The sequence below is a fragment of the Leopardus geoffroyi genome, chromosome C2, assembly GCF_018350155.1.
Source record: "Leopardus geoffroyi isolate Oge1 chromosome C2, O.geoffroyi_Oge1_pat1.0, whole genome shotgun sequence".
NCBI classification, from domain to species: Eukaryota; Metazoa; Chordata; class Mammalia; order Carnivora; family Felidae; genus Leopardus; species Leopardus geoffroyi.
In genome coordinates, this window is record NC_059333.1 from 49,080,504 (window position 1) to 49,103,234 (window position 22,731).

Genomic DNA, 22,731 nt, shown 5'->3' on the forward strand with positions numbered 1-22,731 from the left:
ATAAGTAAAAGAGAGCTAGACAGAGCAGGTAGAAAAGGGAATGGGGGAAAAAAAAAGAAAAGAAAAGGGAATGGGAGGTAAACAAGGTAATACATGTGAACAACCCTTTTTAAAAAAGAATGATATTGATGTCCTTTGAAGAGATCATTTAATAATTACCAAGATGTGGAGATTCTGCCTGACATAATACTCTTTTTCCTACAAGTATTGAATTTACCTTGATTCACTATAGAAGAAAATGCACAAGAATAATAACCGGATTCCATTAAGAAACCACCATCAGCATTCAATACCATTACCTGATTCCACATCGAGGGAGTATTTATCAATAGCCAAGTTCATGGTCTGGTAGGCCGTGGTACAGAAGTCTTCCAGAATCATGTATACAGCATTGTTGACATTAGGAGGGACAGACTTGGCAAACTTCATTCGGCTGTTCACCACAATACTGCCATTTCTAAAGTTCAGGATTTCTAAATTCTGGAACCCTGTGAGATTTGACTGGAGGTAGGGAACCAGCTACAATACATGAAAAGTAGTCAGTTTGTTTACAAGGTTTTGCTATTTTGTTCAAAACATACCAACCCCCACCCAAAAAACAAGAATGAGCCCCTCCCCCACTTTTTGACATTATATTCTATTTCAATTGTATATTCAGTATTTCATTTATTTAAACTGTTCATCAATAAAAGTATAAATTGCCAATCACTTGAGAGTCAAGAGATTTTCACAGCAATATTTAAGAATCCATGAAACTCAGACAGTTTTAGATAACAGAGAGTTTATTCTCTCTGTTTCACTAAAGAATCACAACAGTCAAGGCGTGACTGAGTGGCTTACTTGGTTAAGCATCCAACTTTGGCTCAGGTCATGATCTTGCAGTTCTCAAGTTCAAGCCCCGTATCAGACTCTCTGCTGTCTGCACAGAGCCTGCTTCAGATCCTCTGTTCCCTTCTCTCTTTCTGCCTCTGCCCTGCTTGTGCTCTCTTACTACCCCCCCCAAAAAATAAAAATAACACATTTAACAAAAACCAAGGTTCACAACAGTCAAGGTATTATTAGTACCTACAGAAAACTGGTCTCATAATAAAATGTGAAAAGAAATTGTAAACTTGTTTCAGTTCCATGATTCATGGAATACAATCTTCAGTATCTAAGTTATTATATAATCTTCAGGCCATATTTGTGTTTCCCATTTCTTGTATCTATCTGTTGTATTGTTTTTCTACCAACCGTAGACTATGATGCTATTTACAAATCAATGTGCACAACAGACCAGACTTTCACTGGCTCAGATTTTATGTTTGGGAGAAAGAGGGTTAGTACATACACGATTATTCACTAATACCCATGTTGCATTTCTTGTGCTTACCAGTTCCAAAAATCTTTGCTCCAGTGCTCTATACTCCAAAGAGTTTTTATTAAATAGGTCTTCCGAAAACATCATGTTTGTCACTCGGAGGCTGAAGAAAACCACCAAAGCTCCTGCAGTCTGGGTATGACTCAAGTCACCTCCTTCTGTGGGTTGCACCACAATAGTCCTCTCTGTGGACTGAACATTTGTAGACATTTCCACATAACTACCAACCTTGCCATTTTCCTCAGGGATTACCTCAGGCTGATAGTAATCTGTGCCTATCCGGTCCAGTTCTAATGAAATATCCTGTACACCCATAATTACTTCATCCTCTAGCAGGGTGGAGCTTGTGGTTGGAGACAATTTGGTAGACTGTGTCATGGAAGATTTCAGCCAGAGCTTGTCAGTACTCTGTAGTGTAGTTGCCAATATGTCTCTGGACAATTTCCCCAGGGAAGAAGTTCTTGCCCAAACTACATCTGATTCTGGCAATATGGTCCCCAAAGGTTGCATATCTGGCTTCATTATTGAAACCTTGCTGTCAAACCATTCATGGTCGGATGACTCTATAGTTTGTTCCATATCCTTCTTTAGAAATGGTAGCTCTGGTTTACCAGTAGAAGCAGAGATTGCTATAGCTGTCAATAGAAGAGGTGCTTTGGTAACTGAGTAATCATCAATGTCAGGTGCCTCTGATATTTGCTTGGAGAGAATTAGAGATGCAGATTCAGTTGTGGTTTCTGCAAAGATGGGCACAGTAGGTCCACCAATGAGCTCTTCCTCTGCAAAGTGTGTGGATCTATCATAATATCCATATTTTAAATGCTCAGTACTTTGCCCTGTGGAATCTTTGTCATCTATACCTAATTTCTCATCTATACCTTCAGTTGGCATAAGTGATTCCTGATCTTCAAGCCATGACTTAGACAGTGGTTCAGAACTCTTCTCTAATGAAGTCTCACTCCATGGCCAAGTAACCAGATCCACCTTTTGCCCAGATCCTGAACCTAAACCACTCTCAAATATAAACTCTTTTTCTATGGATGTGTCTGGCATCAAAGTGCTCACTTCTAATTGGCCTTTGACTTTGGAGGCCAAAGAGTCCAAGCCAAAAGGTATCTTTGTTTCTTTAGCAAGATCTAAAGTGACAGAGGAGGCCAGATATGGTGAGGATGTCAAAGACACTTCAGAGTCTTCCACAGATGATATCGTTTCCTTTGGCACTGGATGAGTGAATGGACTTGAAGGCAATGAATGAACAGAAAGAATATCTTCTGGCCCTTCAACTTTGATTAATCCTAAAAATAAAGTTTTCCATTAATTAATCTACAGAATTGCCAAAATGTATTCCTAGTTCTCCTAATAAAACAAGCTATTTGTTTTCTCATTAAGTTAGGATGTACAGTGCTGATTTTTACTTTGATATATAAGCAAGCAAGAGGATCTCATGATTTTGTGATGTGGTACAATCACTCATGAATATACCCCCTTCCCTGAGGATAACAAGATCTCAGCTATTGAAATAATTCATCTTTAAAGATTTTAGTTTTTGGGGCGCCTGGGTGGCGCAGTCGGTTAAGCACCCGACTTCAGCCAGGTCACGATCTCGCGGTCCGTGAGTTCGAGCCCCGCGTCGGGCTCTGGGCTGATGGCTCAGAGCCTGGAGCCTGTTTCCGATTCTGTGTCTCCCTCTCTCTCTGCCCCTCCCCCGTTCATGCTCTGTCTCTCTCTGTCCCAAAAATAAATAAACGTTGAAAAAAAAAAAAAGATTTTAGTTTTTTACTCCATGAAAATAAAGAACCATATTGACAACAAAGACTGAATCTAGTGGAAACTAGACAGAAAATCCAGGAAATTTTGTCTTTGAATTCTGATTTCCTTATTATGTTTATTGCCCATCATCCTCCAGATTTACCCAATGTTTAAAATCCTGGACTCATTATTTATATCTTTAACTTCCTCTTTCACAAATATACTCCATCCATAAGTCATATTGATTTTTCCTTTCTGCCACAACTAAATCATCTACTTGATTTTCATTTCCTAATCTCTGCTATAGCTACCCTGGTTTACATTCTCCCTTAGCTTGCATTCTCCCTAATGCAAGCTAAATTCTCTATATTGGGCCCCCGCAATTAATACTACTAAAAGATACTAGAATAATTTTCTTTGATGTTGTTTATCACTACAACATTTAACATCCAAGTTAATAAAGTAGTTCTTTAATAGTAATTTAATTCAATTATGTATTCTTTAATAGGATGTTCAAAACATCTATTAACTGATCCCCCACCCCCACCCCACCAAGCTCATTTCTTGTTATTTACCTATTTGGAATCTCCATTCCAACCAATTAAATCTGATTGTTTCCTCTCTCACACAGCTTTTCCAAGATATTTCCTCCTAATAGATGTTACCATGCTTCTCTATTAGCCTTAGTGGCATTCTTTCTTCAAAACTTTTGTCATCTGATATAATAAAGTAAAAAAGTATGAAAAGTGATTAGAATCACTTACCATCTTCTAATATGTGAGATCCAGAAGTTCCTTCCTTAGAAACCACAGGCAAGCCAGTCTGAAGCACTGCTGGGGTGACAGAATGAAGAGTCAAGCCGCTAACCTCTAAAACCTCTGGGGAAGAACTGAGGCCCACCTTCACGGGAAAGGCTAATTCGGGTGTAGACACTAAATCACCCAAAGGGCTTTCTGACCAGAGTTCCCTGCCATTGGTTGAGGGAGGACCAGAGCTGAAATCAAGTGGTGAAATACTGCTGGTGGTGGATTCATCTGCTGAGGGCCATTCAGCTTGAAGGGTATTATCCTGGGGGGAAAAAAAGGCTAAATCATATCATAGATAAAAGAAACACACAAAAATGATTTCAAATATCACCTATGTGTAACATTCCCAGATTTTCTAGGGACACATAGACAATGTAATATTGGTGGGGAGGGGGTGGGGACATGGGTTCTCCAATCAAACAGATCTCTAATCAAACCCCTATTCAACCACACACTATTTGAAAACTCTAGGGAAAAACCACGTACCTCTTGAAACTCATCGTAAATTGGGGAGAGATGAGATACCATGTTTAAAAGATTCCAAAGTGAATTTGTGAGAAAAAATATTTCTCTTGCTTTAGATGGTCCCTTACTCTGTCTTATTAGCTTAAATACTCTATATACAAAATTACTATTCTCTGTAATTTGACGTCAAAAACCTAGACACATTGCCTACAGCAGGAAAGAACAATTAGAAATATTTACTTAAGGTTTTTTGTTTTGATATGAAATGTCACCACATCAAAATGTGGTCTTGCTACCTCAAAAGAATATCAACATCTACGAAATGGCACCTCACTTAAAAAATACAATTTTCTCTTTCTAGTGACTTTTTACTAATGTAGTAATATAGTATTAATAACTTCCGGGATAGAAAAGTAGACAGAAACACAATCCTTGAACATGCTAATTATTTAATCATATAAAGATAAGTCTATGCAGAAAAGTTTAGATGTGATGCTAATGGGTAAAATGACCATGGCATTTCATGGGAGTTTATATACTTCAATCTATGCTTACTTCTAAAAAACAAAAAATAAGAAGTGCTATATGTATAGAAGAAATTCATGAAATATTTCCTGGGCAAAAACTGAAAAAGGAAAATAGAAAAGAACAATCATTCTCTACCCTAAATAACATTAAAATCACATGAAACCGTTGTAAAAACACCAGGGCACCAGGGTGACTCAGTTGGTTAAATGTCTGACTCTTGATTTCAACTCAGGTTATGATCTCACAGTTCCTGAGATTAATCCCACATGGGGCTCTGGGCTAAGAGTGCAGAGCCTGCTTGGGTTCTCTCTCTCTCTCTCTCTCTCTCTCTCTCTCTCTCCCTCCCTCCCTCTCTCTCTCTCTCTCTCAATTAAAAAACAAAAAACAAAAAAATGCACCAATGTCCAGGCCTCACACCCTAGAGATTCCAACTTAATTGGTTGAGGATAGGACCTAGACATGGTACTTTTAAGAGCTCCCCAGTAGAAGATACAGGCTGACCATATTCTGGCTACAGTATTACAGGCTGGATTTCTAAAATACTTCTTTCACTGTTGAATTGTTATATTTCTCGTGAGATAGATCCCTTAAGAAACCTCCTGGTGTTGGGTTCAAGATGTCAGCATCAGAAGATACTGAACATACCTTCACCTATATACACAACAAATATATAGCTTCATATGGAAAATTTTCCTCTGAAAAAGTCCTGAAAACTAGGTGGACAGCATCTCTACAACAAAAGATAAAAGGGCCACACTGAGTTGGATAGGAGAGGCAGAGATATGCTTTCACCAAAACCCACCCAAAGACTTGCAATCCACAATCAGAATGAAATCTCACCAACATGGAACTTTTCCCTGAGGAGCAAGGAGTTTGTGCTCCATATCAGACACCTCAACCCTTCAGTCCTGCACCCCTGAGACCAGCCCTCCAAACATAAAACCAACAGGGACCATGTCCAGAACTATAGGGAATGGACAACCTGCCCTTAAAGGACTCACTCACAGACTTACTCGCCCCAGAACCCAGAGCAAAAGCAGCAATATCTGTTTGTTTGTTTGTTTGTTTGTTTGTTTCAAAGAGAGTTTTTCATCTCTTTTTAACTGAAGTAGAGTTGATACACAACGTTATATTCGTTTTAGGTGTACAACATAGTGATTCTACAACTCTATACATTATGCTATGTTCACCACAAGTATAGCTACCATCTATCACCACAGAATGCTATTATAATATCATTGACGATAATCCCTATGCTGTACCTTTCATCCCCATGACTCATTCACTCCATAGCTGGAAACCTGTACCTCCTACTCCCCTTCTCTCTGATAACCACCCATAACCCCACCACCCTCTCCTCTGATAATCATCAGCTTGTTCTCTGTGTTTATGGATCTATTTCTGCTTTTTTTGTTTATTTGTTCATTTGCATGTGTATGTGTTTGTTTTGTTTTTTTTAGATTCCACATAAAGTGAAATTATATGGTTATTTGCTTTTCTCTGTCTGACTTACTTCACTTAGCATAATACCCACTAGGTCCATCCATGTTGATGAAAATGGCGAGATCTCATTCTTTTTATGGCAGAATAATATTCCATTGCATATATATATATGCACACACACACCGCATCTTCTTTATTCACCTATCAATGGCCTACTTAGGTTGCTTCCATATCTTAAACATAGGAGCACATGTATCTTTTTTAATTAGTGTTTTCATTTTCTTTGAGTAAATAACCAGTAGTGGAATTACTAGATCTTATGGTATTAAAAGAAGTTTGAAAAGCACCTAAACCATATGTAAAGGAGACACACTAATCTTAAAGTAACTGCCAAAAAGGAAGGGACCTGTTAGAGCTTTCTCTAAGGACAGAAGCACTGTAGGTGCCATTTTTGCAATCTTACTCTACCTTACTAACGCCAGTGTTGATGAGTGCCATTTTGGCAACCTCCCTCCACACTGCCAGCACATGTGGGGCTCCCATCCCACACCACAGGAACATCACAGCCAGGCAGGCAAACACCACCCCACACCCCATGCCACAGCTGAGCCATAGCCAGCCAGGCAAGTGCTACATCTTCCCTCAGACCCCCAATAGAACCACTGAGGAGAGCACCATGACCCGACCCCTGCCAAAAATATGTCACTGACAGCCTGGGAAAGAACCCCACCCACCCACTCCCCACACTACAGCCCAGCACATGCACACAGAGGGGATATCCATGGAGCACCTGGCTCTGGTGGCCAGAGGGGACTGTGCTTCTGGCCCCCATGGATAAAATCACTACTTAAGACCACTCCTACAAGACTCAGGGAGGTAGCTGTTTCATCTAATACATAGAAAACAAACACAAAGAATCAGACAAAATGAGGGGACAGAAGAATATGTTCCAAGGGAAAGAACAAGAGAAAACATCAGAAAAAGACCTTACTGAAATAGGGATAAGCAATCTACTTAATAAAGAACTCAAAATAATGTTCATAAAGGTGCTTACCAAACTTGGAAGTATAAGGGATGTGCACAGCAAGCACTTCAACAAAGAGAAAATATAAGACAGTACCAAACATAAATCACAGAACTGAAGGATACAATAACTGCACTAAAAAGTACATTAGAGGGTTTCAACAGCAGACTGGAAGAAGCAGAAAAACACAGATCAACAAGCTAGAAAACAAAGCAATGAAACCCACCCAGACAGAGCAGCAGAAAGAAAAAATAATTTTAACAAGTGACAATGCCTTAAGGGACTTATGGGACAACATCAAATGGAATAATATACACATTATAGAGGTCTCAGAAAGATAAGAGAGAGAAAAAGAGGCAGAAAACTTATCTAAATAAATAATGGCTGAAAAATTCCCTAATCTGGGAAGGAAACAGACATCCAAGTCCAGGAAGCACAGAGAGTTCCAAAAAAGATGAATCCAAAGCAATCTATACCAAGACACACTATAATTAAAATGTCAAAAGGTAAAGACAAAAGAGATACTCCTAAATGCAGCACAAGGAAAAAAAAAAAAAAAAAAAACTTATGTGCAAGGGAAATCCCATAAGGCTGTCAGCAGATTTTTCAGCAGCAACACTGCAAGCCAGAAAGTAGTGGCATGAAATTTTCAAAGTACTGAAAGGAAAGAATACCCAACTACAGTGAGATTATCATTCAGAAATAGGTAAAGAGAGAGTTTTTCAGATAAGCAAAAGCTAAGGCAGTTCATCACCACTAAACAGGCCTTACAAGAAATATTAAACAGACTTCTTTCAGTTGAAAAGCAATGGAACTGATTAATGACAAGAAAACATGCAAAAGTAAAAGTCTCATAGGAAAAGTTAAACATATTATAAAAGTAATGGGTTAATCGATTATAAAGCTAGCATAAAGGTCAAAGGACAAATGTAGTAAAATTAACAAAACTGCAATAATCAGTTAAGGGACATATGACATAAAAAGATGTAAAATATGACATCAAAAACATAAAACAGGGGCGCCTGGGTGGCTCAGTTGGTTAAGCATCTGACTCTCGATTTCAGCTCAGGTCATAATCTCATGGTTGTGAGATCAAGCCTGCGTCAGGCTCAGATTCTCTCTCTCCCTTTCTCTTTTCCTTCCCTAGTCAGGTTTGCTCTTATTCAAAATAAATAAATAAACATTAAAAAAAAAACATGGGGGGAGGTTAAAAATGTAGAGTGTTGAAATGTATTCAAATTTAAGTTGCTATCAAATTAAAATGGACTGTTATATATATAAGATATGTGAATCTCATGGTAATCACAAAGCGAAAACTTGTAGTAAATACACAAAAGAAAATTAGAAAGGAATCTAAATGCAATAATAAGGAAGGTTATCAAACCACAAGTGAAGAGAGAAAAAGAAGAAAGGGACAGAATAAACTACAAAAAAAGGCAGAAAACAAGTTAACAAAGTAGCAATAAGTAGATACCTATCAATAATTACATATAAATGGACTAGATCTTCTAATCAAAAGACAAAGAGTGGCTGAATGGATTAATACACATGGCTCATCTATATGCTGCCTACAAAAGATTCATTTCAGAAGTAAGGACATGCAACGGCTGAAACTGAACAGATAGAAAAAGATATCCCATGCAAATGAAAACAAAAAGAAAGCTGGTACAGGTATACTCATCACTCATAATGATAAAGGGGTCAATCCAACCAGGATTATTATAAATGTTATTTATAACATTTATAAATACATATGCACCGAACATAGGAGGACCAAAATACATAAAGCAAATATTAACATGCCTAAAGGGAAAAATTGACAGAAATACAAAAATAGGTAGAGACTTTAATACCTCACTTATCAATGGATAGATCATCCAGACATAAAATCAACAGTGAAACACTGGATTTAAATGACATATTACACCATATAGACTTAAAATATATACATATGGAATATTCCATCCAAAAGCAGCAGAACACACATTCTTCTCATGCACCTGGAATGTTTTCCAGGACAGATCACATGTTGGGCCATGAAACAACTCAATAAATTCAAGAAGATTGAAATCATATAAAACATCTTTTCTGACCACAATGGTGTGAAAATAGATATCAATTACAGAAAGAAAATGGTAAAAAACAAAGAGATTAAACAACATGCTTCTGAATAGCCAAAGGATCATCAAAGAAATAAAAGAAATAAAAGGAGAAATGAAAAAATACCTACAGACAAATGAAAACAAAAATACATTACACAAAAATCTCTGGGGTGCAGCAAAAGTGGTTGTAAGAGACAAGTTCATAGCAAGAGATCTACTTCAAAAAGCAAGAAAAACCTCAAATAAACAAATTTCCTTTATACCTAAAGGAAACAGAAAAAAAAAACAACAACAAAAGTCAGTAGAAGGAAGGAAATAAAAATCAGAGTGGAAATTAATGAAATGAAGACTAAAAAGACAAAAAAAAAAGATCAATGAAACAAGAACTGTTTCTTCAAAAAGATAAACAAAAGTGAAAAACCTTTAGCTAGATTCACCAAGGAAAAAAATAGAGAACTCAAATACATAAAACCAGAAATAAAAGAGAAGTTACAAATGATACCACAGAAATATGAAGGATCCTAAGAAACTACTATGGACAGTTGTATGCCAACAATTAGACAACCTACAAGATATGGAGACATTCTAACAACATAGAATCTACCAAGATTAAATCGAGAAGAAACAGAGAATATGAATAAACCAATTACTAGTTAGGAGATTGAATAAAAAACTTCCCAACAAAAATCCAGGACCAGATTGTCTCACTGATAAATTCTACTAAACATGCAAAACAAAAAAAAAAAGATTTGATACCTATCCTTTTCAAGTTCTTCCAAAAATCTGAAAAGGAAGGAATGCTTCCACACTCATTTAATGAGATTAGCATTACCATGATACCAAAACCAGACAAGGTCACTACAAAAAAAAAAAAAAAAATCACAGGAATATTCCTAATGAATATAGATGCAAAAATCTTCAAAAAATATTAGCAAACCAAATTCAACAATACATTAAAAAGATCATATACCATAATCAAGTAGGCTTTATTACAGAGATGCAAGAATGGTTCAACATCTGTAAATCAATCAATGTGATACAACACATTAACAAAATGAAAGATAAAAATTATGTGATCATCTCAATAGATGCAGGAAAAGCTTTTGACAAAATTCAGCATTCATTTATGATAAAAAATCTCAACAAAATGGGTATAGGTGGCACACACCTCAACATAATAAAAGCCATATATTAAAACCCCATAGCTAATGTCATACTCAACAATGAATAGCTTAAAGCACTTCCTATAAGATCAGGAACAAGACAAGGATGCCCACTCTTGCCACTTTTATTCAACATTGCATTGAAAATACAACTTGGCAACTTGGCAAGAAAAAGAAATAAAGGACAACCAAAATGGAAATTAAAAAAGTAAATTGTCACCATTTGCAGATGGACATGATACTACATATAAAAACCCCAAAAGAATCCACACAAAAAAATATTAGAGCTAATAAATGAGCTCAGTAAAGTTGCAGGATACAAAATTAATATACAAAAATCTGTTGCATTTTTATACACTAATAAACTATCAGAAAAAATCATGAAAATAATCTTAAAATAAAGAAAATAATCATTTACAATTGTACCAAAAGAATAACATACCCAGGAATAAATTCACTGAAGGAGGTGAAAGACCTGTACACTGAAAACTATAAGACATTGATGAAGAGACTAAAGACACAATAAATGGAAAGACATTCCATGCTCCTAGATTGGAAGAATTAATATTAAAATGTCCAAATGACCCAAAGTAATCTACACAGATTCAATGTAATCCATATCAAAATTTCAATGGTATTTTTCACAAAACTAGAAAAACCAATTCTAAAATTTGTACGGAACCACAAAAGACCCCCAAATAGGCAAAGTAATCTTGAGAAAGAACAAAGTCAGAGGTATCACACTCTCTGAGTTCACTATACTACGAAGCTATAATAATCAAAACAGTATAGTATTGGCATAAAAACAGACACATACATCAATGGAAAAGAAGAGAGAGCCCAGAAATAAACTCATGCACATATGGTCAATGATTTATGACACAGGAAGCAAGAATATACAATGAGGAAAGTACTGTTTCTTCGATAAATGGTGCTGGGAAAATGGGACAGCTACACACACACACACACACACACACACACACACACACACACACAATGAAACTGGACCACTAATACCGTATATAGAAATTAACTCAAAATGATTAAAGACTTAAATGTAAGACCTAAAACCATAAAAGTCCTAGAAGAAAACATAGGCAGTAAGCTCCTTGACATTGATCTTAGCAATAAGTTTTGGATCTGGCTCCAAAGGCAGGGGCAACAAAAATAAACAAATGAGATTATATCAAAATGAAAAGCCTCCGTACAGTGAAGAAACCATCAACAAAATGAAAAGGCAATCTACTGAATGGGAAAAGATGTTTGCAAATCATATATTCAATAATGGGTTAATATCCAAAATATATAAAGTCCTCATACAATTCAGTAACAAAATTTACAATTTGATTTTAAAAATGGACAGAGATCACTCTTTCCCATCTTGCAAGATGGCAGGTGAAAAAGCTGAGAAGCCAGATACTAAGTAGAAGACACGTGAAGCCAAGAAGGCTGATGCTGGTGGCAGGTTAAGAAGGGTAATCTCAATGCTAAAACTCCAAAGAAGGGGAAGCCCCTCTGAAGGTGAAACCCTGTCCTCATCAGAGCAAGTGGCAGATATTCCTGATTAGCTATGTACTCCAGAAAGGCCATGTATAAGAGGAAGTATTTAGCAGCTAAATCCAGGATGAAAAGAAAAAGAAGGAGAAGTTTCTTGCTATTGTCACAAAACCAGTTGGTGGTGACAAGAATTGTGGTACCTGAGTGGTTAAACTTCACAAAATGCCTAGGGATTACCCTACTGAAGATATGCCTCAAAAGCTATTGAGCCACAGCAAAACAAAACAAAACAAAACAAAACCTTTCAGTCAGCATGTGAGAAAACTATGAGCTACCATCACTCCTGGGACCATTTGTTCATCCTTACTGGGTACCACAGAGGCAAGAGGGTAATTTTCCAGAAGCAACTGAGCAGTGGCTTAGTACCTGTGACTGGACTTCTGGCCCTTAATCAAGATCCTCTGTGTAGAACACATCAGAAATTTGTCATTGCCACCTCCACAAAAAATTCATATCAGCAGTGTGCAAATCCCAAAACATCTCACTGATGCTTACTTCAAGAAAAAAAAAAAAAAAAAGGTGTGTAAACCCAGACACCGGGAAGGTGAGATCTTAAACATGGAGAAAGAGAAGTATGAGATGACAGAACAACACAAGGTTGATCAGAAAGCTGTAGACTCACAAATTCTGCCAAAAATCAAAGCTGTTCCTCAGCTTCAGGGCTACCTCTGCTCTGTGTTTTCTCTCACAAACAGAGTTTGTCCTCACAAATTGGTGTTTTAAATTTCTTACAAAGAACCTAATTAAATAACTGATCCATTTTTCTAATGGACAGAGATCTAAATGGACATTTTTTCAAAGAAGACAGACAAATGGCCAACAAACACATGAAAACATGCTCAATATTACTAACTATCAAGGAACTGCAAATCAAAACCACAATGAGATATCACCTCACACCTGTAAGAATGGCTAAAATCAAAAGGACAAAAAACAACAAGTGTTTGCGAGGATGTAGAGAAAAGGGAACATGTGCATATTGGTGGGAATATAAACTGGTACAGCCATCGTGGAAAATAGTATAGAGTCTCCTCAAGAAATTAAAACTAGACCTACCACATGATCTAGCATTCTACTTCTGGGTATCTAACCAAAGAAAACAAAAACACTAACTCAAAAAGATATATGCACCCCTAAGTTTACTTCAGCATTATTTACAAAAGCCAAGATATGTAAACAACCTACAAGCCAAGATATGTCCATCAATCAATGAATGGATAAAGATGTGGTGTGTATATACAATGGAATACTACTCAGTCATAAAAAAGAATGAGGTCTTGCCATTTGTGACAACATGGATGGACCTTGAGGCTATCATGCTAAGTGAAATGAGTCAGACAGAGAAAGACAAATACTGCATGATTTCACTTATAAATAGAATCTAAAACACAAAATAGCAAACAACCAAAACCCAGACTCATAGATACAGAAAACAGAACAGTGATTGCCATGGGAAAGGGGGTTGGAGGAGGAAGACAAAACGGGTAAAGGGCATCAAGAAGTACAAACTTCTAGTTATAAAATAAATAAGTTATGGGGATGTAAAGTACAGCAAGGGGAATATAGTCAATAACATTGTATTAATTTTGTATGATGACAGATAGTAACTAGAACTACTGTGGTAATAAAATCACAATGCATACAAACGTCTAATCACTATACTGTACACATGAAACTAATATAAAATTTCATGTCAATTATACTTCAATTGAAAAAATTCCCATACACATAAACCCATCTAAAGACTAGAATTCATGGAATAGCTATGAATAAAATGAAGCCCATGAAAAATAAGAAAATAAAAAACTATAAGAAAAATCGGCCCCCCTTCCTCCAGAGATTCCTAAACAGTGGTGGTGAATATCCACTGACATACACTGTCAAGCCTAATACGCTTTTTAAACAAAAGCATACATTAATGTGGTTAATTATAGCTCAGTCTGTGACCATGAAATAAAACAGAACTTACTGGCCTAAGGAGGGATTCAACCCAATGTTATGACCTAATTAGTCTTTTATGTTCTGCCTACACTTCCTCTTGTCCATCCATCAAAGGTCTATGTGAGAAGCTTTAGGATAACACATTCTTCCAATCACAAGGGAGGGAACATGATGCAAGAAATCACTGGGCACATCCCGACTTATCCCTTCTCCTAGTGACAAATGCACCAAAGAGATAATAACAGAAGGTCATTGGCTATATGTACATATCCCCTCAGTTTCACCTACTATTTCTAAACTAACTATTCTTAACTATTTCTGCCAAGTAAACTTATTTTCTTTTGTGGAACTCAGTGAAACAATCACTTCCTGTCTGTCCGTGCTGTTTTAATCAGTCCTAGTTTAAGTGGGCCATCATGCTGCTTATTCTTTATTGCCACCACCCCAGATTCTTCTCTTCCCTGCTTTCTTCCCTGGGAAGCTGACTCCTGATAACTTTATCATCCCTGCTTTTTTACCAACTCTCTTCTGTTTGAGTTTGTTCAATGGGATGCACAAGCAGACAATCAAAGGATAAGAAAAGTGAGAGGTTTGGCTAATTCTTCCCTGCTCCCTCCAATAATGTGTCTCTTACAATATCTGTATCCCTACAATTACAGCTTAAGCTATCACTGGGATCTGGTAACAGTTTTTTTCCCCTTGGCCTAAATCCAATAGATGGTAATGGCTTCTAACTACTAGTCTCTGCATACCTCAACATTCCTTTTTTTACTCCCTTAAGCCTACATATAACTCTATCTTGGTGATTCTATTACTACTGAGACCCTTTTTCAAAAATAATAAATAATAATAATAATAAAGAACCATAAAAAAGAGTCATAATAAAGAACAAAACAAATTCTGAACTGAAGAATACAATGAATGAAGTGAAAAATACAATAGCATCAACAGCAGAATGTATCAAACAGAAGAAAGAATCTGTGAAGTAGAAAACAAATCTTTGAAATTATTCAGTCAGAAAAGAAGAAAAAAAAAGAATAGAAAAAAGTGAAGAAAACCTACGTAACATAAACAATGAGAAACATAAACAATGAGATACCATCAAAGGAGCAATCTGAATTACTGGAGTCCCAGGAGGAGAACAGAGACAAGGGGCCAGAAAGTTTTCTTAATGAAATAATGGCTGAGAATTTCCCAAATCTGTGGAGATTTTGACCACCCAAGTTCGTAACCTTCATAGAACCTCCAGCAAATTCAACTTGAAAAGACCTTCTCCAAGACACATTATAATAAAACCATCAAAAATCTAAGACAAAGAGAGACTCTTGAAGCAACAAGAGAAAAAAGCTTCTGACCTACACAGGAGTCCTCATTATGCTATCAGTGGATTTCCCAGCAGAAAATTTAAAGCCAATACAAACTGGGATGGTATATTCAAAGTGCTGTCAGAAGTAAACGGCCAACCAAGAATACTTTATCCAACAAAGCTGCCTTTCAGAAGTGAAGGAGAGATAAAGACGTCCCTAGATATACAAAAGTTGAGGGAATTCATTACTACTAAACCTGCTTTACAACAAATGCTGAAACTGAAATAAAAGGATGCCAATTAGTAACATGAAAACATATGAAAATATACAACATACTGGTAAAGTAGTATATAATAAAATACTGTAATGTGGGTAATATTGTGTGTTAACCACTGAACTATAGTAAAAAAGTTAAAAGACAAAAGTATTAAAAATAACTATAGCCATAATAATTTGTTAATGAATACAATATAAAAAGAATTAAATTGTAACATCAAAAACCAAAAGTAGAGGGGAGTAAAAGGGTAGAGTTTTTGTATGCCATGAAAGTTAAGTTACTAACATAAAAATAGACTTCTATATCTCTAAGATGTTCTATGTAAGCCTTATGGTCACCATAAAGCAAAAACCTACAGTAGATACACAAAAGAAAAACAAGAGAGAATCACAGCTTACCACTATGGAAAACAATGAATTCACAGAGGAAGACACCAAGACAGAAACAAAGAAAGAAGGGAATTACAAAAGGGCCAGAAAACACTAACAAGGTAGAAATAAGTACTTACTCATCAAGTTACTCTGAATGTAAATGGACTAAATTCCCCAAAGGGCGAAAAGTGGCTAAATGTATAAGAAACAAGACCCAACTCTACTCTGACCACAACAGACTCACTTCGGTTAAATATACATAAAGGCTCAAAGTGAAGGGATAAGAAAAGATATTCCATACAAATAGAAAACCAAAGAAAGCAGGCATAGCTATACTTATATCAGACAAAATAGACTTTAAATCAAAAACTGTAACAAGAGACCAATAAGGTCATTATATAATAATAAAGATGTTAATTCATCAAGAGGATATAACAATTATAGATATAATGGCACCCAACATTGAAGCACTGGTATATATAAAGCAAATATTAACAGATCTGAAGGGAGAGGTATATAACAATATTATAATAGGGGATTTCCTCACTTATTATCAGGGAAATACAAATCAAAAACACAATGAGATACCATCTCACACCTGTCAGAATGGCTAAAATTAACAACACAGGAAACAACAGGTGTTGATGAGGATACAGAGAAAGGGGACCTGTTGGTGGGAATGCAAACTGGTGCAGCCACTCTAGAGAACAGTATGGAGCTTCCTTAAGGAACTAAAAATAGAACTACCCTATGATCCAGCATTGCACCATTAGGTATGTACCCAAAGGATACAAACATGCTGGCTCAAAGGGGCACATGCACCCAATGTTTATAGCAGCATTATCAACAATAGCCAAACTATGGAGAGAGCCCAAATGTCCACCCTAGAATTTATTATGCTAAGGGAAGTAAGTCAATAAGAGAAAGACAAACACCGTATGATTTCACTAATATGTGTAATTTAAGAAACAAAACAGATGAACATATGGTTGGCATGAGAAGAGGACAGAGGGAAACAAACAAGAGACTCTTAATGACAGAGAACAAACTGAGAATTGATGGAGGGAGTTGGGTGGGAGATGGGCTAGATGGGTGATGGGTATTAAGGAGGGCGCTTGTTGTGATGAGCACTGGGTGTTGTATGTAAATGATGAATCACTGAATTCTACTCTTAAAACCAATTTTGCACTGTATGTCAACTAAAATATAAATTAAAAAATAATAGGGGACAGCAAAATCCCCATTTTTAATACTGGCTAGATAATCCAGAGGAAAAAAATCAATAAAAAATGATGTACTTGAACTATACTTTAGACCAAATGGACCTAACAAACATATATAGGACCAGATGGCTTCACTGGTAATTCTACCAAACACTTAAAGAAAAATTAATGCCAGCCCTTCTCAAATCCTTCCCAAAAATGAAACAGGAGTGAACACTCCCAAACATATTTTACAAGGCCAGCATTACCCTGATACCAAAACCATACAAAGATACTACAAAAAATATATATCCCTGATGAATATGATGCAAAAATTGCCAACAAAATATTAGCAAACTGAATTCAAGAGCAAATTAGAAGAATCATATACCATCCTATCAACTGTAGTCTAACCTTGCCTATTAAAGAAACTGAGGTTCATAGAAGTGAAATGCCCACAATCACAGAAAATAGAGGAAAGATTCAGAATTACACTCCTGAGTTTCCAGAGTTCTCAGTCCCCATACTTTCCCCACTATTCCAGACTGTTCACTGAGAGATACATACAAATGTCTACCACATTGGTAGGAATATAAACTGGTATAGCTATTATGGACAATAATACAGAGGTTCCTAAAAAATTAAAAATACAACTACTGGGGCGCCTGGGTGGCTCAGACACTTAAGCATCCAACTAGGCTCAGGTCATGATCTCGTGGTTCACAAGTTCGAGCCCCGCATCAGGCTCTGTACTGATAGCTCAGAGCCTGGAGCCTGCTTTGGATTCTGCATCTCCCTCTCTCTCTGCAACCCCCCCCCCCACTCACACTCTTTCTTTCTCAAAAATAAATAAACATTTAAAAATTTTTAAAAGTAAAAAAAGTGAAATGGCTTAAGCCCTTTATCCCATACTGAAAAAATTGAGTTTTATCAGACAGTTCCTGTGACCAGACGCACATTAGGAAAGCAGATCAACCCTCAATGAAAAAGAAATCCCTAAACAATATAGACAATTTCAGTATATACAAATAAAATGCCTTTCCATTCCATAAAAATTAAAAGTAAAACAATACATAACATCTTTGATGAAAGTCAAGTCTCAAGTAGACCACATAAAAAGTGAAAGGAAACAATTTGACTTTTTAAATAAGGATGACCATCTAATCTACTCCAAATAAGCACCCCCTAAAAAATGGCTTGGCAATAAAACTTTGTCATACATTGTGAAAGGTATGACATATACATGCCAGTAATAGCACTTCATTTATTTTCATAGGAATAGATGTTCCCATAGTAACAAATTCAACTCAAGAATTCTTCTTTTAGTTCAATGTAGTATATTAACTTATACCAGCCAGTTTCACTTCTGGGTATGCCAAATGAAAAGCTTGCTAGTGCTATAGAAAGCATACTGTGCAACATGTGATTTTCCAAGTCAGGATGCCAAAAGGTGTCAAATTCAGTATCCCAACATCCTACCTCTAAAATAATTTCTAAAAATCAAATCTGTAAAAAAAATATTTTAAATCTCATTTCTATGAAAGAACAAAATCTTGTTAACAGTTGCCCAAAAAAAGAGGGAGGAAAACCAATAACCACACACTTCTAATTAATCATCCTTTTTTTCATGCCTTATTATCATCTATTAACATTCCACTGTCTCCTCAAATTGTTACTTAATGCCCCACAGTTATCACTATTCAAAAGCCCCAGGGGTTGGCTTTGACGCAAATGGAACCACATTACAGGCATCATGAATAAACATCTGAGCCCAGTTAGTCAGTGCTTGTCATCATCGAAGGGCAGCCCCTTTTAGCCAAACCCTAGCCACTTTTCTGCAACAGGGGAATGTGAACCTAATGATACCAGATCACGCTGGTTTTCAAAAGAGGTTAGAAATCTTCATTTTTCTGTAAAAATATCCTAATTGCTAAATATTGGCTTTGTAAAAAAACTGATTCCAAAGCACATGCTTATAGCTGGATCCAGCTGGCTGGTCTCCAGTTTGCAAACGTCTGGCTCATATAGAAACTCCTATCTTTACAACATCATTCTCAGTATCATCACAGGTCTGTGGTTAGAGAAGCCTGAGATGAACATGATTAGAAGGCATGGAGATTAGTGATGTCATGTTCACAGTGAATCACCATCGTCTGCCACTGCATCCTGAATGGACTTCTATGACAACATCACCTTCTTTGTGTACACATCTGTCACCAGACTGAAAACTTCTTGTAGGCAAGCCCACACCCTTACTCATCTTAGTTTCCCCAGCACTTGGCACATGAAAATCACAAAATAAATATATTGGAATGAATGAGTCAGTGAATGAATAAATAAACACCAAATAATGCAATCTCTAATGTCAATAACCCCTAACTTTCCTTCTCCAACATAGAACTCAGTAAAAAGACTATTTCCAATGACATCACATTTCAAAACTGAGTTGCTCAATAGCTGAGTAGAAGAAATGGCTGCATATATCAGTGGTTAAATGAATTTGGGGGAGACGTTATGAATGTTCATTGAAGGATTAAAGTCAAGAAACAAATATTTTAAAAAGCTGATATGAGACAGAAAAAAGCTCAAGAGAGTAGGAGTAGGGAATGTAGAAGGAGCCCCCCTACTGTGTCTATGGGATAACAAAAGATTCATGTATGCATTGTAACCAGCTAGTCTCTAGTGATGGTGGTGGTGTTGTATAGTTGTCAGTGGTGGTGTTGTTTCAACTACACTGGAAGCCACTTTCTCTTCTACTAGATGCCTCTCTATAGGTGAAGTGGCAAGCGAAGATCTGGAGCAGATAGAGGATCACCTAGGGAAGTTGTGTGATAAGAACAAAAAGGAAAGTTCATTCCATGCTCTGTCTGTGCAAATAGGAATGTTTTCAATCCAGGTTAAAAGGATGCCTGATGTTGAGTCCCTGTCATTTGTCAGCTAGCTGTTATTTTCACGCTTCTTTCTCTTTCTCTTCCACACACACACACTATTGTATATGCCTTAAAGTCTAACATTTTTCTTCAATACAGTCCTTGGAGCACAAATCTATACTCTGTCCCTATGTACTTCAATTTATAGTCTTAGCTATAAAAACTATTTCTGAGTAACTTTTAGAGAACAACTCAGCGGGCACTTACAGCTTAATTATTACCAAACAAGTATAAACCATAAATAAGTTTTATACCACATGTGGAGCTTGGCAATTAACCACCGTAGACTTCATTTAACCACTGCAGAAGGCTTAAATTTTCTGAACCAATACTTGGGACACTGGAGCTGACAACTGTGAATCATGTTCCAAGGATGATTTAAGAAAATGTTTGAAACAGGAACAGCTCAGGAAATTCATGATGCCAAAGTAATCAGGTGAGTGTACAAAGAAGAAAGTTGGAGGGCCTAATTCTAGGCATAAAACATAGAAACATACTTACCAAAATGGATGGTAGGGTTGCCTGAAGACTTGAACTTTGGGTGTTCCAAACTAGGTCTTCAGTTTCAGGAAGTAAAACCCCTCTCACTGAAGAAACAACAATATAGAAAACATTTTTAGTTGAGACACTATTGTATTTGAGGTTCAGGGACAACTAAAAATAAGTTTAGATTTTATAGTTTAGATCTTGGCACAGCAGGTAACGCAGACTTGCTTAGAAAATTTCTGTTACTTTATTCAGAGAGTTTACTTATATTGAGAGGGGGAAACTGAAGGACTCCATAAAAATTTGCTTCTTGCTCTTTTTCCTGCTTCTATTCTTACTACGACCTACATCCTCACTTTACACATGCCTTATAGAACAAATAGTGTATGTCCTCCTGTAAGGGATAAGGAATTAATGATTTCTTTAGAGGCTTCCAGCACAAAAGGTAACATCTAAGGAAGGACCACACAAGAATGACCAGACGAGGTCATCATATGCATGTTCCAGACCACCAGTACTAGACATCTCAATGCCAAGACCCCCTGACTCCAAGGAATGTGACTTATGAAGAACACCTGGACCTGTCCTTGTTCTAGATGATTCTTGGATGCCTGAGAGGACAACATGTACACCAGACCACAGCCCTCAGTAAAAACCCCAGACCCCAAAGACAAGACTCTCTCCTTTCCTTTTCCAACTCTCCCAGATACATCATATATATCTGCATGCCCTCTCTCTCTCCATTCATATATGTAGATATATATGAAGATGTATATGTAGATGTATATATCTATATGTAGATATATAGATAGATATATAGATACATAGATATAGATATAGATATATAGATATATATATCTTCAATAACTCTGCTCACTTCCTGCAGGCTTGCGTTTTATTTCTGCCCTGTGCATAGTCAAGGACCCTCTTGGCTTGTCCTGTAGGACCCTCTCTTGGCTGGTCTCCTCGAACCGAGCCTGCCTACATCAATATTAACACAATCTATCTGAATTACAAGACTCCAACATAAAATATTCTTCTCACTATTACATTTAAAACATTCCTATGTAATTTCTTTTTCTTTTTGCAAGCATTATTTACTCTTTTCAAGATTCCTGTGAAGATGTTTTTAAATTGAATTTTTTTCACTTTAATAAAAAAGTTAAGCTGAAATTCCAACTCATTTGGTTGATGCTAAGAATGGAGAAAATTATGCAAAATGATTTCCTTTTTGGCAGAAAGGACCTGTGAAAAGTGGGCTAGGACACCAGAGAGTTTATCATTATACCAATATTAAAGAGCAATAGAGGTAAGACAGTAGATTGTATAATTTAATTCAACAAAGGTTTACTGAATATTTCTAGTTACACAGACTTTGATAAAGCTGAGACTATAAACATTAATAAGCCAAGTTTCTCCTATGCAAGTATCCCCTATGTCAGAGAGATAAACACAAATTATACACTGAAGTGAGGGCATGTAATACTATGTATGGGATACAAAGAAGAAATTGATTTTGCCTGAAGGGGAGAGGGAATCTATAAAAGCTAAAGAAAGAAAAAAGGATTGCCACAATTTGATCTGGTGTATGCACCAAAAATGGAAGCAGAATCTCTCTTTATTCACCTGTTACCACTGGCCTGACATAAAGGGATCAGTCAGAAGCCAAAAACCCTATTCGGTTTAAGTATTTCCCAAAACTCTTTTCAACTGTGTTTACAGTTGTCTTCTATGGGTCAAGGATGATATATCTTTAAAAACTGATGACCAAGTTACCTAGAAAGCTGCAGCCATTCAGAACTCTCAGTTGGCGTGACAATAGAAATAGATTTTAGGGATGAAATTTTGTACAACTGAAACATTCATCTAATGAAAGATCAAAGCACCTGAATTAGTTTGTACTGTATATCCTAAAGCTTTTGTTAAATTCTCTTAGAAATTCTCTGTTGTTGAACTCCTTTTTTAGGACATCTTCTAGGAGATATCTCTACTCCCAAGCACCACATAAAAGGAAGACCTT

The 22,731-nt window shown here is 36.6% G+C and overlaps 1 protein-coding gene and 1 pseudogene across 3 annotated transcripts in view; one reads left to right on the forward strand and one right to left on the reverse strand.

Moving 5' to 3' along the window:
• Window positions 1-22,731, reverse strand: part of IMPG2 (interphotoreceptor matrix proteoglycan 2) — an 81,368-nt gene that overhangs the window by 11,855 nt on the left and 46,782 nt on the right. For all 3 annotated transcript variants that reach the window (XM_045501857.1, XM_045501856.1, XM_045501855.1), the window contains 4 exons: window positions 20,727-20,812; window positions 3,874-4,177; window positions 1,373-2,655; window positions 300-519 (listed from right to left, as the gene is read on the reverse strand). In XM_045501857.1, coding sequence (XP_045357813.1) covers window positions 300-519; window positions 1,373-2,655; window positions 3,874-4,177; window positions 20,727-20,812 — 1,893 coding nt within the window. The remainder of the gene's footprint in view (window positions 1-299; window positions 520-1,372; window positions 2,656-3,873; window positions 4,178-20,726; window positions 20,813-22,731) is intronic.
• LOC123610798 lies at window positions 12,299-13,021 on the forward strand (annotated as a pseudogene).